This window comes from Rhipicephalus microplus, chromosome 2, assembly GCF_043290135.1.
Source record: "Rhipicephalus microplus isolate Deutch F79 chromosome 2, USDA_Rmic, whole genome shotgun sequence".
Taxonomy (NCBI): domain Eukaryota; kingdom Metazoa; phylum Arthropoda; class Arachnida; order Ixodida; family Ixodidae; genus Rhipicephalus; species Rhipicephalus microplus.
Window position 1 is genome coordinate 136873252 of NC_134701.1, and position 16327 is coordinate 136889578.

The following is a 16327-nucleotide window of genomic DNA, read 5'->3' on the forward strand; positions in this document are numbered from 1 at the left end:
TCCATCCACACACTTGTCACAACCACCTACTCAGCAAGGCTATCAGTGCCATGGGATAGGGAATACTACGCCCTTCTTAGCAGCATTGGCGCTGCCTCTGTAGGCCTTCATGCCATATTTTGCCACGCGGAGGCTGCGGCACTGGCAACGGCTGGTGCAGCTGAAGGAAAGCGGGCTCACGCACAAGCAGATCCCCAAGTGAGACCGGCGAAGAAGAAGCAACACGCATGCGGCGGGAAGAGAGCCTCGAAAACAGAAGGCACGGGGAAAACCGGTTTAGGCCAGAAAGTGGTCGCTACCTGATATTCGTGGCGCCGACGCGTGATTTATTCGTTAACTCGCTGGGCAAAGGCTGTAAGGTATCCGACCGCTTGCTGTTTGATTACAACCTCACCACTACTTGAGTGTAAACCTGGATCTTGGTAAGACTAACGGTTATGAAGGCAAGTGATCGGTGCCCAGACAGTAAGAAACATTGTACCACATATTTATTCTTTCTTGACGTTGTTTGTTCGTATAATACACAAGCTCAACCAGCATTGTTGTATTAACTGCATGGCAGTTTGGCCTGCAATAGCAGCTTCCTTTCGAGTAAACACGTTAAATAACGTACCTCGAGCCCTAAAAATCACCGGTTCGTTCATATTTTTCCTGCTTCTGAATAAGTTGAGATACAAAGTTCCAAGCTATATAAATAAAATAGCAGTCGTTGACGTTTTGCTTTTGCAGGTGGTCCTCTTCCTCTGAGCCTATCTGGGAATGAGGTCCGCCAGTTGAAAGACCCTAGAAAGCAAGAGTAGAACAGAAAGGTTACGTTATTCATACTGGTATATCTGCTGGGGTTCATAATGAGCCAAAGCTTAGGCTGCACTGTTAACAAGCTAGCAGGCTCTCAAAGAGCTCTATAGTCAGCCTATGCCGCAGCAAAATTTGGTATATACTCGCTTAGTGTCATCGTGACCGACAGTTATTTTAGCACAAATCAATAATACTTTTCTGCTGTCAGACGTTCAAGCCGAAAGTTTTATTGCCACAGCCAGCAGAAGTGAAAGCGCCACTTCAGTTTGGTGAAGAAAAGTAGGACTGAGTTTGTTCGACTGTTACACTTGCACCTTATCAGCTTGCTGCCGAATTTCTTTATTCCCGAACAGAGCCAGTGCCGTAGCAGATGTTGCTAATTTCTGAACGAATCATCACATTAATTTTCAGTTGGATGTACTTTATCTAACAGTGCCCAAAGTGTACACGAAGGCCTTCAATATCAGACTAAATATAGCAACATCAAGCTATTCAAGTTTTAGGTGTGTAGCACTCATGAATCAACCCTTCTACGAATAGCTTTAAGAGCATAACTTCAAGGCAAGCACGATGTCCCTCGTAATATTCATACCTGTTTAGCTTGTTGATTCTTCGTATGAAGGATTGTCGATGAAGAGCGGTGGGTTCCTGCGGAGAGGGACAAATACTGATTTAGCACAATATGTCGACAAAGTGAGCGCGAACAAGTGGACGTGTCGGTATTGCTAGATTAGAAATCTACGGCTCCAAGAAGACGGCCAACGGAAATGGTAGCACCCCGTGTGTGTCTACCTTTTCATTTATAGTATTCTTTGCGCCATCTATTTTGAACGTCAACAAAAGGTCAATGAGTCATGTAGACTCAAGGCCTTATTTTTGTGTAAAATATAATGTCATCGTTACGCATTTGTTACGCATAAGCAGTGCTAGTCTTAGGGTTTTTTTTATGGTGGAAAATGGCTCAGTTTTTATCGGAAAATAAAAATATGACGATATGAGCGCTCGTGTTGTCACATCTTTGGTCTGTGTTCTTGTTATTTCTTGCACTAGAAGCTGTTCAAAAGTTAACTATCTATACTAGCCCAAATGTGCATTCTTGTGTAGTAAATGGCTAACACAGATGGTTCCTAGTCGAGTTTTTACTCCTTTCGATCAAAACTTCGCGGTCTGTTTCGAGAGACCTCTGACGAGGTGTGATCCATCTGAAGCTGACAACAGTGATAAATTATTATAAAAATGCGTAGAAAACATGAACGCAAACATGAATGGCGAGAAAAGTACGAAGAGTCGCAGCCTTTGAAGGGAAACTTTTTTTGCAAGAACAAGGTGATAAATAGGGAAAAAGTGAAAAGGAAGAGAAGGCAAAGAGGAAGGAGAAAAATGCAAGAGCTGCCTGCGAGAGTGGTCTCAATATAGACCCATTTCATCCTCTTTCAAGTTCGGCATCAAAAGTCAGATTAAAGAACGACTCCTAGTTTTAGACTCAATAGAGCTCTTTCAAGTGACTTGCTACTTGATTGTCTAGTTAAATTCATGTAACTTTCTTGGTTATTTTTATAGGATTTATTCCTATTGTTTCCGGAGGCAACATGCGCTTCTTCCTATACTGTATTGCGCTGAGCCGTAACACCTGGTGTGCCGCCAAGGCTTTTGAGCATATTGATCAGGTTCCTGTGTAGGACGGCTAAAGGAATAGGGTGCTTCAATGGTTCAATGCGTCCGCCTCAGTACTGGTGCGGCAAGTGCGCGCACAATGTTAGCTGCTGTAGTTGCGTCGGGCGGCAGTTTCTTCAACTATGTCAGGGCCCAGAATTTGTGGACATAGTTATCAACTTATTAGTTAGCAGACAACGCTATACTCTAGCTTGAGCCACTTTTACCAAACACTGCATGATTGAGTTGGCACAGTTACACTTTGTGGAATGTTCAGAAGTGTAAGTACTATACATAGAGGCAGTTTCATACACCTCTCTTGTATTAGAGCGGATGTTATAAACATAGCATGAAATCAACATAGCAAGAACAATGTATGCATTAGAATCAGTACAATGTCTGTAATTGATATGTGGGGTTTAACGTCCCAAAACCACTATATGATTATGAGAGACGCCGTAGTGGAGGGCTCCGGAAATTTAGACCACCTGGGGTTCTTTAACGTGCACCCAAATCTGAGCACACGGGCCTACAACATTTCCGCCTCCATCGGAAATGCAGCCGCCGCAGCCGGGATTCGAACCCGCGCCCTGCGGGTCAGCAGCCGGGTACCTTACCCACTAGACCACCGCGGCGGGGCTACAATGTCTGTAAGTGAACCTACTTAGGAAGTGTTACTCAAGGAAGATAACCGCAATGAAGTTATTCAGCCCTGTAAAACCATTTTCTCACTGACGCAAGGCTGCATTAAAAGTTTCTCTGCAAAAAGGAATAAAGTTATAAAATTAAGCCACATAGAATAATAGTGTGAGAAGTATTTTTCTAGTTGCTTTTTCTGGCATGAGAAGCTGGTCTTCACGCCATTCTTTCCAATTCCTTTCAGTTCAGACGGAACACCTACTGGTAAACCATGCAGACATGCGTTGAACGAAGAAAATATGTATTTATTCACTATGCTACAAGTCGATTATCTATGAAACCTTAGTTCCACAAACAGTAGTAATGATCGAACAAGCCAGAGCATAATGAAATTTTTGCAATGCGGAACGATGTACTCACTGCGCTTTGCGTCGTTTGCGGTTCACAACAAAAACGGCTACTGCAGCTGCAAGCACGATGGCCAAAACAACAACTATGCCGGTCACAATTCCAGCAGCAGATCCAGATTCTGCAAAAAGTAATGTAAATAATTTATAAAGGCTACATTGATAAGGTGCCCAAGGCTTGATCGTTTCCCAGTGTCCTTGTAATTCCGCAAGCCACGACCGAGGTGGCCTGCTGTACGAATGACCATAAATGTAAAAAGAAATTAACGCTAATCATAGACGAAAATTATTATAATTAGTTCAGGAGAATGAATAATGGCAGTTTTTGGCTTAGATAACTGTACATTTTCCCCTCCTTCGCATGCTGCATGCATGTATGCGACGCTATAGGCCTCGTCGCCTATTCATCATAGCGTCACATGTATATGTGACATCGGGCAAAAACCAATTGTTGAAAGAGGATTTGGAATGGCACTATTTATATTTACCTTTTTCTATGATGAATTCGTAGTGAGTGTCAAGTATTACTGAAGCACAACTGACTGAACAGCAAAGCAGACTGTATAATGGTGTGATCTCGGAGTTGTTAAACGAAGATAGTGTGGTTTCGAATTTGCTTGTAGGAGTGCACCTTTAAACGTCCTTTGTACTTTTTTGAAGATTGCACCTATGGCAGCGTAAAGACGCATTAGGTTAAATAAATGTTTTCATATTCGTACTGTTCTGGCCAGTCACGCCAGCAGAAGTTTACTGTGCATTTACAAGCATGCCGCATCGTCACGCAGGGATGTGACTTGTACCGCAGGAACTCGAAGGCACTTTAGGGCAACCACTTTATTTGGAAGAACTCAGGCTCTAGATGGTGGTCGGTAACATCCGAAGGACGCAGTTGCCGCGCCGGCGTGTCACACGAAAGCACACTCGCGGCTCGCCGATACACAGGCCCACCCACTGATTCTGCCCCCCCCCCCCCCCCAGTCAGCCGACTTGCACCCTTTATCAATACGACAACAGAATGAGACGCGATACCATCTTTCTCACGTGATCATACCAGGCGCCTACTTTGGCGCATGTAAAGACGATTTACGAAAATGATAAACGTGCAGTTTCATGGTAACAATAGTAGCGAAAGTTGGGCTGGTTGGTGGGTCATACTTGGGAAGTAAAAACAGCGCGAAAATATAGACAAGGACAGAAAAAGAGACGACACCGCACTGAACTCGCAACTAAACTTTATTGAAAGATACACGCACATATATTAAGCATTCGACCCGGTCACGTGGAAAAGCAGAGCGTCTGACTGTTAGTTTGTTAGGGACTGTTGCGTATGTTTTTCGGCACGTAGGCGGAAATGAGGCCCATGTGCTCAGATTTGGGTGCACGTTAAAGAACCCCAGGTGGTCGAAATTTCCGGAGCCCTCCACTACGGCGTCTCTCATAATCATATGGTGGTTTTGAGACGTTAAACCCCACGTATGAAATCATCGGCACGTAGGAAGGTATCCTTTTGTTTTTTCTCGGTTGTTAAACACGTGTTGTTGGTCAATATGATTAGGCTTGTTTCGTACCTTGTTTGTTTTGATGCGCAGGCGCCTTTGGTTTTCTACGTGACCGGGTTGATTGCTTGATATATGTGCGTGTATCTTCAAATAAAGATTAGTTGCGAGTTCAGCGTGGTGTCGTTTCTTCCTCTGTCCTTGTCTATATTTTTGCGATGTTCTTGCTTCCCATTCATGGTCACAAACTAAAAGTTATTATGTGGCGTTGCCCCCATTTCAAACGACAGCGTCCCGATGTTTAGAGCAAACTAATACATAACTGCGGGCAAAATAATGCGAACACAAAAAATTATAAACACAAAAATGTTATGGAAGAGTGTGTTACTCCTATAGCGTGCATTGTAAGGTTTCAAACGGACGACATGAACCACTTCGGCGCATGTGCGGCGTAGTTGCGATGAGCTAAGGTTATTGCGTACAACTCTGTAGTACAGAGGACCTAAGCATTGCACAACCTTATATGTTCCGAATAGTTTTGCACTGATTCAACGCTTTCGAACAGGCGTCCACACCCATGTGTGGTCACCAGGTTGATATTGCTGCTTGCTTCGGCGAATATTGTAGCGTCGGGCGTGGACTTGCTGCTGTGCTTCATAGCGCAGAAGAGCTAATTGTCTAGCATCTTCTGCCCGCTGTTAGCAGTGCAGACGTCTGTCTAAGTTTTTCTCGTAGGTAACGTTCGGAAGCATGGCATCGAGCGTCTTCATGGGTTTTCTTCCGTAAAGTAGTTTTAATGGCGTCATTGGGGTTGTTTTCTGTACTGCCATGTTGTTGGCGAAAGTCACGTCTGTTAACAAGTCATCCCCCTACTTATTCTCGATGTCTACATACATTGATACATTGATAGCATGTCGGCGATAGTTTTGTTCAACCGCTCAGTAAGGCCCTTCGTCTGAGGGCGATATGCCGTCGTTTTTCAGTGGCTTGTGTGACAATAGTGAAATATAGCTCCTGTCAGATAAGCTGTCAATGCCATGCCTCTCACAGTTTTAAGCACTTGAGCACACCGTTTCTCAGGACGAGGTTTTCGACGAAAGATTTCCTGACTTCTATGGCACTCCCCTTTGGTAGGGCTTTTGTTTCAGTGAAACGAGTCAAATGATCTGTTGCCACGACAATCCATTTGTTGATAACAGTGGACGTAAGGAATGGGCCCAGCAGGTCTCTTCCGGTTTCTTGTAAAGGCTTTGATGGTAGCTCGACCGACTTCAGTTGGTCCAGCAGGTGTCAACGGGGGTCTCTTACGTCTTTGCCAGTCTCCACAGGTTTTGACGTCTTGTGTGGTGCTGGATGCCGGTTCGGGCAAGTAGTAGTTTCTCTGAATTTTCGCAAGCGAGCAGCTAAATCGCAGGCGATTCGCCGTTGGCTCGTGATGACAAGCTTGCGATATTTCTGCGCGAAGTTGCGATGGCACGATAAACATTAAATTGACTCTATTTGAGGAAAAGTTCTTTTCCTCCACAACATTGTTGTGTAGGCAAAATGAGGATAGCCCACGGCTGCTTGCTTTGGAAACAGATGTTGTCTTCCCTTCCAAGTACTGAAAGAGGTCGTGAATATCAGGATTGCCTCGTTATTGCTGTTACTATTACTGTTACTGAAAATTACTGTCACTTTCACCAACGCGCTAGGCGACGTGGTGGTTATTTCAGGTTTGCAAGCCAACAGAGTGTGTGGTGATCGGTGACAACCTTGAAAGGCCGTCCGTATAGGTAGGGGCGGAATTTGGCAGTTGACCAGACAATAGCAAGACACTCCTTCTCTGATGTGGAATAATTGAATTCAGCTTTGGTGAGAGACCGGCTAGCATGGCCAATAACGTTTTCAAAACAAAATTTTCTTTGGAGGAGCACCACGCCCAGTCCCGCACTGCTTGCGTCGGTGTGGATATCAGTTTCAACTTCGTCATCGAAATGCACGATCACCAGGGGTGCCTGAAGTCGGCGTTGAAGTTCGGCGAGTGTGCCACCTTGCTAAGTTCCCCATGTATGGTCAATGTCTGATTCTGATTTTGTTATACGTGTCAGAGGTTGAGCAATTTTTGAAAAAAAATTGGAACGAATCATCTGTAATATGCGCACAATCCAAAAATCCTGCGCACTGCTTTCTTGTCCTAAGGCCACGGAAAACCGGCGATGACTGATGTTTGCTGTGGATCAGAATTCACACCATCTTTGCAGATAATGTGGCCGAAAAGTAGCAATTCTTCGTAAGCAAACCGACACTCCTCTGGTTTCAGTGTTAATCAAGAAGATTTGTTGGCCATGAGTACAGTATTCAGTCTGCTTCAGTGTTCTTTAATAAAAAAAATTGCCAGCAGCTTCCCTCGGGGGAACACTGAGTAGGATGCGGAGCATATAATTGGTTAACGGGGTGTTAAAGTGCGACTTACTTGGGTCGATGGCTAAATTGGTTAACGTGGTTGTGAAATGGGGTGTTAAATTGCGACTTACTTGGGTCGATGGCTAAATTGGTTAACGTGGTTGTTGGAGGGGGTGTTAAATGAGTGAACACGTACACACGTATGCGAAAGGGCGGCGCTGGTCGAAGGGACGTCGATCATTGTGTTTGTGGATTCGTTGGAATTAATTTCACCGCGACCTTGGACGTCGACGCGCCGTACAAACCAACCGACGAGCGGCAACTGAGCGAGCGAGCGCCGACCTTGAGTATATATACAGCGTGACGGCGCATGCACTGTCAGCTGTTGAATGTTCTCGAAGCGCGACGGCGCATGCGCGTCCACTGGAGAATCAGGAGAATTGTAGAATGTTCTCGAAGGGGAGAAGCGCGCGCGGTACAGATGGTGGGTGACGGTGCATGCGCGCGTCAGCTGTCGAATGTTCGAGAAGGGGGAGAAGCGCAACGGCGCATGCGCGCGCGTCAGCTGCCGATGTTCTCGAAGCGTGACGGCGCATGCGCGCTACATTATACAGCTAGCGAATGTTCGTGAAGAGGAGAAGCGCACGCGGTGTGTAGAGGAGGAAGGGTGCACAGATGGTGGAGGAGTGAAGCACGCGCGGTGTGTAGAGGAGGAAGGGATGCACAGATGGTGGAAGAAGGAGGAGGAAGCTTGCGGACGGCGCCGCACTACAAGCCTCGAGTATTAGATGCTCCGCATCTAAAAAATTTGTTGGCCATGAGTACAGTATTCAGTCTGCTTCAGTGTTCTCCAAAATTGGCAGCGAGGACAACAACGTTGTGTAAGTACACGAAGCACATTTGCTGCTTCAGTCCACGTAAGGCAGTGTCCATAACTCTATGGGATGTGGCTGTGGCTGTGCAAAGTCCAAAAGGCATTGCTTTGAATTCACAGAGGTCATCCAGCGCAATGAAGGCTGTTTTCTCTCTGTCTCTTTCATCGACTTCGATTTGTCATGCGCTGCTCTTTAGGTCCATTGATATGAAGTATTTGGCGTGGCAAAAGCGGTAATCGTCGGTAAGCGGTAAGCATCGTTCAGCCGGCGGTAATCGACACAGAATCTCAGCGTTCGGTCTTTTTTGGCTAACACAACTGGCGACGCCCAGGGGCTCTGTGACGGCTGAATGATGATATTGCGCAGCATATCGTGAACTTGCTTCTTGATAACCTCGTGCTCTGCTCTCGTCACGAGACTCGATAAGGGCTTCAGCGAAAAGGTTGCACTTTTTCTTCTGTTATATTGCGGTGTTAGTGATTGCAGCTTTTCCTATTTTGGATGTCGTCAAAAAGCAGTTCCTGTATCGTCCAAGGAGGTTCTTCAGCTGTTCTTTTCTGTGCATTTGCAGTGCAGCGTTTGTTAAAAATAGGCTCCGCAACCGGGTATGCGGCCACGTTTCCCGCCGACGAGTCTGTCAGCATGCGTGATTCGCTGATTTCACGCATCAGCAATCACGCATCAGCGAATCATGCATTAGCGTGATTCGCTGATGCGTGATCCGTGGTAAGTCTGTGTGTCCTTCGACAATGCCATCTATTTCTTCTGACGCATCACCACTGACGCAGACGAGAGTGTTCGAGTAGGGCATGAGGCTAACATATTTTTCGACTGTGCTCAATGACGACCGACACTCAGCCCTGTTTTATCGCTTGATCTGTGGACAGTGAAATGGACTGTGATTTTAGGTCGATACGTGTCGTGGTCATTCAGAAAATCAATGCCGAGTATGACACCTCGAGAACAGTGCTCGAATATGACAAATTGAGTTGGGTATGTGTTATCGCGCTTTGTGATTCTTGCGGTGCAATTTCCATTCGGCGTGACAAGGTGTATACCCGCCATGTGCATCCGTGCGCCGTCCTACTCGGCCTTTACTTTCTTGATCTCAGTAGCTAAGCGCTCACTAACGACGGAGGAATCGGCGCCTGTCCACGAGAGCACTATTGTTGCAGCCGTCAATGAGTACATCGAGCTCGATAGTTTTCGGTCTTTCGTTGCAGTTAAGACGAGGTCTTGAATGGTGACCTACTACACAAAATTTATGGTTAATAATGGCGTGGGGGACACTAAGCAAGTGTGCTTGTATCAGTCGCCCAAAGAGCGTTCAGAAAAAGCTCTGAAAGGCCACTGTTCCACCCTTGGCTGTGACTGCACTGCGAATTCTGGCGATTTTTTTTATGCAGTGACTGACGAATATGAAGAATTATGTCTGAAGTGGGTGTGCACCACAGTTAATAGGGTGTCAAGAAAAAGTTTTCTGAAGGATTTGAGCGCCCACTCGTTCCCAATTCACACTGTGTTACGCCTGGTTGTTTCTTTGATATTCTAAAATGCTTTACTGTTCATAGAACAGTGATGAGGCCTGCCTACAAAAAATAAGGCCAGTTTACACAAGAATTAAAAACACCGGCGTCGCTCAGTGGTAGAATACAGGTCTGGCACGCAGCGGCTGTTGCTAGCGTTTTTTTTTATTTACTGAGTTTTTTTTTCTATTTCTTGCGATACTGGTTACGGACACCGACAGCGGACAACTAAGGTGCCGTGCGTGACCCATCTTAGCATCTCGTAACAGCTTTCGCTGTAAATGTTTTTATGTGGGCACAGGATTTACCAGGTCTGGTATATAACTAGAATTCGTAAGCGGGCGTAGGGAGAATACTTAAATCAAAGAAAAGGCATATTTTCTTGCCATATGGATTCTAAGTAAGCAAGCATTTGCTGTGACAATAAACTCTGTTCACACAAAATAAGCATGAACACTTCACAGAAGCATATTAAAGACATATTCAGCTTGCAAGCGATACCTTTTGACGTCAGATTGCTCGCCTCCGGTACGGTGCTTCTCAATAAATTGCAGCGACGGCCATGGTAACCATCACGGCAGTCGCAAGCGGGACTTGGTGCTTTTTGCGTCCATCCACAAATTCCACCGTTCAGGCAGAAATGATGTGGACACTCTGCAAGTAAAAAAATGAATAAAAATACTTTTCATGAACTGAAAATAAAATGCAGCAATTAACCAGCTCGAATGTCTGCCGAGCCTTCAGTAACCCATAGGAATAGACGAATGTGCGCAGGATATGTAAAATTAGGGAATGATAACAACAAATTCACGAGTTCATTCATAAAAATACTTCCCTAATAGTTCGTTCAAGTATTATGTTGTACTATAGCCACACACAATTGTAGTGAGACCACAATATATCGAAGTTAGTAAATTCCGCAAGTTTCTTGTCTTAAGCCAAAGCTTCGTTAAACTGAATTTTGAACTTCTAGCAGACTATATGCAAAGACTCTTTCATATATACTATGCACGAAAAGCCTCTTTTTTAATATTGGAAGCCGAGAAGAGTATTTCCACGATAAGAAAAAAAAAACGATTTCACTAACGTAACAGAAATATTTATCTTTTTTTGAATCTTAGATCCGAAGACCACGACATGATGCTTCCCCAGCTGAATCACCATCGCAGTCGGCGAACGTCACTTGTGGTACCAAAAGAAGTCAATTTCAACAACTTGCGATATTACGGGATAAGTGCAGGTGATGTCCAGTTCTGCCACCATGGCCTATCTGCGAAATGTTGGGTGTCGCCCGAACTGGTGTGCAGCCTAAGCTGTGCACGTTCAACGATGTTATTCGCTTTTCGCTTGATTCAATGAACGTGGTACATATAAAAAGTCACAGCATATCCACGAAGTGAATGGTGGTGAGTAGGATGAAGCTTCGAATGGCTTTATCGGCAAACTCTGAATCATCCGCAGGCCGCATAGATCTGTCAGTCAGTCTGTCTGTCTGTTTGTTCATCAGTAGTTCTGTCTGTCTGTCCGTCCATGCGTGCATCCTTGTGTCCGTCCGTCTAACCGTCTGTTCTTTCGTCTGTATATTTGTCTTTCCGTACATTGGTATGCCTGTCTGTCCACCCGTCCGTCCGTATGTCTGTCTGTCTATGTCCATCCGCACGTCCGTCTGTCCACTTGTCCATTGTTCCGTACGTCCGTCCGTCTGTGCGTCTGTCCATCAGTCTGCCCGCATGCCCGTCTGTCAAAATGTCTGTCCGCCCATCTAGTGAACACTCGAAGTACCACCATCTCGCACAGTTTCATCAGATATTCATCAATCATATACAGGTACCACCTTCAAGCGGACCTTCCAAAGACTGAAATGAGGAGTGGCTTCTACATACAGGAGACGCGCGACCCATGCCTTCAGGAGCTTCGCGCTAAAAAATTACAGCATCTTTCACTTAAGTGGACCATGAGGTGATGCACAGGTGGTGCACACCACGGCTCTTTCGCAGTCACTTACGCTGGTCCTACAGCGCTAGGGCTTGCCAGGGTGTTCTGAATATCATATAACGCATTCGTTCATCGTGTGTTCTGCAGGACCTCTTTCTCAAAGTCCTTCACATGAGTGCTAAGAGAGTGTGAAGGGGAGTGGCCACATTATCTTACCGAACTATATACACAGGCTTATATACTCGGCGACAACTTTTCCTGGCATTGGAGCGAAGACTGCAGAGCCAAATCACGTGCATCTTACCACCAGTGAATGTAGTTATACAACAGCACCCGTATTTTCACCGTGAAATACAAAAGTTCCCTTTTTATTTTCTACGTGGAGCTATTTGAGACAGGGCGCAGCTCACTCTAGTAAGATATTCGTATTTCTTTCAATTTGTTCGTAGTGACTTTGCGTTTTTCAACGCGCCAGAAAGTCCCGCTTTTTTACGTGTAGTGTAAATGCTAAGCGGCGTCTCCGTCTACATGAAACGCCGATGGCACGACCCCATCTTTTTCCACAGCGTTACGAGACGTGCGCCAAAACGGACTACTTAACCTAGTGCTACATGTTCCGAAGCTCCACCCCGGTAGCTTTCCCTTCAGTGCGAAAAAAAAGTTGTCGCATAGTATAGTCATTCTAGTTCAATATACACAAGCTGGAATACCCTAGCGCATGAGCGCGTGCTTTCAGTGCTTGGGCCAGCTCTTGCGCATGCGCAGTAAGGGAGGACAGGCGCAGGAGATAGAACTCCGTTAGGAGCTGCTTCGCGCCTAAAAGGTTGCCGTCGACAAAGGTGAAGAACTTGCAGGTTGAAATCGCATTGAACCAATAAGATGCACATGCTTGTGGCACCTCCTTTAATGGTGGTGACGTTTTCTATTTTGCGACATTGTGCATGCATACGTCTGAGAAATGTTGAAAGACCAGTCACGTACGGCGTCGCAAGTTTGGGAGCATTTATTCAGAATTACTTGTGTTTTATGGCCGCAAACCAGGATGTGATAAAGACGCAGGCTATAAGACACCGGGATAAATATAGACGCCAAAGTTTTTTTTTATTTACTTGAACTTGAATCTAAGTATACGGGCGTTGTTGCATTTAGCTCACATCGAAATGCGACCTTAGCAGTGGATAATAAAAGCCATTTGCACAATATTAGAAGCCCGACACGTCAGCCTGCTGAGCCGCAACGGCTGGTTGGTCTATAAGGCAATGGCATCATCTACTTGCAGACAAAATTTTCATGAGTAAACTCTCAGGATAGCCGTCATATAGGAATCACTATCGTACGTAGAAGATCACAATTTGAAGGTCATGCATATATAGTTCCATTTCAATGGTATACCGCGATCATCGGTGGTATGTGTATAGATTGCTTCGCGTATTGTTTTATCGCATGTACACCAACTGCAGCGAGCAAATACGGTTACGAATGCAGGGTTACGTATCGTTTTACAAAACTGAAACAGAGTGAAAACTCATACAAACCCTCGCAGTGCATATATTATCGCTAGAACGTCGTAATCACCATTCACTATCGGTAACGTGCGTGAAATAGTATTGTATTGCCCATCACCGTAGTTCAGCGGCACTTCAGAACATTTAAATTTGCGTGCGGTGTCCTGTCAAGAAGAGTCCTTGCCTGTCCTAGAGGCTGACGCAGAATTTTCACGGAAACTGCTCATTTTTCATTACAAGGAGTCCATCCTATGTCAGGCGTGCAACAAGCGGTCCTGTGCAGTGATTTAGATATTTCTTTAAGAAACAAAATAGAAGGACCAAAAACGAGGACAGAAGAGAAGACTGCACACGAAAAGCCCTGCTTGCGTCCACTCTTCTCTTCAATACTTAATTTCTTGTGCTTCAAAGTTTTTTTCCAATGTCTTAAAAACCAGGCGACGCATCTAATTCCAAGATTATTAGATATTTTAAAATAACAGTGCCTAACAGTAAGCTGCTAATACGAACAAGAACACAGCAGCGCGATTGCTGTGGTGACGTGAAAATATTGTGCTCTAACTTACCACGACATAAAGATTCATCGGAGCCGCCAGCACAGTCTTCGCGTCCATTGCAGAGGAGAGCCCGTGGCATGCAACTGCTAGGAGAGCCCGAAGCACAGAAGAATTCGTTTTCTTGGCATTGCTTGGCCGTACCTGCAACCAGTTGAAACAAAAGTGCATAGTAATGGACAAAAAACCAGCGATTGAAATTCAGGGTACAGTTATTGCTCCACGAGTTGCCATTCATTTATCACAGACTGAAATATATCTACGAATAAACGTTTGTGGTTATCTGCAGGATAGTATGTTTTCAATGTTAGTTAAAGCTACGTTAGCGGCTATACTCATGTAATCATATGTATGATGTATGTATGTATGTATGTATGTATGTATGTATGTATGTATGTATGTATGTATGTATGTATGTATGTATGTATGTGTGTATGTATGTATGTATGTATGTATGTATGTATGTATGTATGTATGTATGTATGTATGTATGTAGGTATGTATGTATGTATGTATGTATGTAGCCACCATCCTACACAATGGACGGCCCGTAAGTAATTTTGATGCAACAAGAAAAAAGAATTCGATACAGTCAATTTGCACGAGTCACGAAAAATTGTTTCGAAGTCCTTACCACACTTTTCATCCAGTCCATTTGGACAATCCTTCACACCATCACAGAGCAGTGCAGATGGAATACAAGTGCTCTCGTCTCTGCAGTTGAACTCGCCACGATGACACACTAGCTCCGAATCAGTCTCAGTGGATGCTGGGGTTTCTGGGGTTTCACTCGCTCCTGGCACTGGAGTTTCAGTGGGGACTGGTTCTGGAGTAACAACTTCTGTGGGTATGGCAGATGCTTCTAGAATGACAAACGAATAGCTGGTGAAGTAATGATTTAACGCACAAAATTAGCTTATTATCATTATCTGATTAGACAGACAAACAAATGTGCTTATGTGTTTACAAGAGATGGTTAACAATTAAGAGTACTTGGTACTCTATTATAGGATAACATAAAGCCGTCTCCAAGGCCTCACAGTTTAGGAGGCCATGTTGACAAAAATTATGCCACGAACGAGTTCACGATGGCGAAGGCGCAACGCAATAAAAGTTGCAATTGCTGCAACACCTTCCCGTAGGGGGAATCGCCGTGTTCTAATCCTGGGGTGTGGTTCAGCTTGTTACGGTCAAGAGTCTGGTAATTGGAAAGTGCGCTGTGTGTTTAGTAAAAGTTGTTAAGAATTCAGAGCACTTGATACTCTACTAAGGGATAGCATAAAGCCGTCCCGTGGGCCTCAAACCTGAGACCTAGGAAGCGCAAGCACAATGTGACTTGAGGATGTCTCAAGACTAGACGATACTGGAGCTTTGAAGGAGGACACGGTGATGCCGTACCACTTCGCTATGCTTATGGACGTCTCTTCATTATTTTTGCACTTAGTTGCTTTCTTATCCTGAGTCATTAAGAATGTGTTGTTAAAACTCAATGCGGCTTGTTTGTTAATCTATGCAACATACTGGCCGTAACCTGAACATGCTTTCTACGTAAAGTAGGAGCCCGTTTCGCGCATACATGTAGTGACCATCTTTCATTAGAAATTAATCGCAAAGATATGATGCAGACAGATATAAATGTGTGACCTACATCCATGTAGTTATCATCTATCAGGTCACAACAGCACTTGATTTCAGCTAATTAGCATGCCTGGCGTGGAAGAAAGGATGCCAGCCCTAACACCTGAAGTTAGATGACGTTTGTCCATTACTGATATTAGCTCCTCTATCTTTAGGCCACTTCAGCAGCTCGAAGAAAATGCGGACGAGAGAGTGACATAATGAAAGTTGCACGTCAAACGCTCCATAATTTAATGAGAGCCAAAGTTTCACTTGTAAGTGTTAGCTGTTTTTTAAGGCCTACAATTGCACAAGTACATTCTTTGGGCTAAAGTGATGACATTCAAAACAGATGACGTGTGTTTTTCAATAGCGAATAATAGGAAAATTGCTTTAAAATTTTTGGTATATCACCATTCTTGCTTTTAGCTTATATAGCTAGAGTCCGGCTTGTAGCATAGTACGATTTGTAAACGAATAAATACAGTCTCTCAGTCATTTACAGAGTTACCTTCCTAAACAACGAAGTGTGGTGAGAATGCCATGTACGTGTTTCAAACTACGATAGAATAATCGGAACATCCTTTATGATTTCTCAATACTTATTATTAAGAAATTCATATCGTTTTTAGAGGTTCTCTGTCCTAGTACAAGTAGGGGCCACTAAAAGCAAGCATTCACTAACAGAATTTTAGGCATTGAATGATCCAGCTTAATGCTCACCATGCAGCGCTTGAAGCCTGGCTCTTGTGCCAACTTGACAGACAAAAAGAAAAGTATTGAACGCATGCAGAATTATTTTATTACCTGTTGACGTAGTTGTCCGCGTAGATACCGGCTGCGGGGCTGCTGGTGTTGTCGGTTGAAGTGGAGCTTTAGTTCCTGTAAAAAAAAAATTGCCAAATTGACGCGAACTCTGGAGAATGTCATATCCGCA

At 44.6% G+C, this 16327-nt stretch overlaps 1 protein-coding gene across 3 annotated transcripts in view; it reads right to left on the reverse strand.

Moving 5' to 3' along the window:
* Positions 1-471: 471 nt before the first annotated feature.
* LOC119169741 (MAM and LDL-receptor class A domain-containing protein 1) overlaps positions 472-16327 on the reverse strand; it is a 317209-nt gene continuing 301353 nt past the window's right edge. For 2 of the 3 annotated variants that reach the window (XM_075886841.1, XM_075886842.1), the window contains exons 59-65: positions 16198-16272; positions 14408-14635; positions 13786-13917; positions 10281-10433; positions 3511-3619; positions 1391-1446; positions 472-783 (exon numbers count right to left, since the gene is read on the reverse strand). In XM_075886841.1, coding sequence (XP_075742956.1) covers positions 1395-1446; positions 3511-3619; positions 10281-10433; positions 13786-13917; positions 14408-14635; positions 16198-16272 — 749 coding nt within the window. In that variant the 3' untranslated portion in view covers positions 472-783; positions 1391-1394. The remainder of the gene's footprint in view (positions 784-1390; positions 1447-3510; positions 3620-10280; positions 10434-13785; positions 13918-14407; positions 14636-16197; positions 16273-16327) is intronic. The other variant, XM_075886843.1, reaches the window with a different exon arrangement.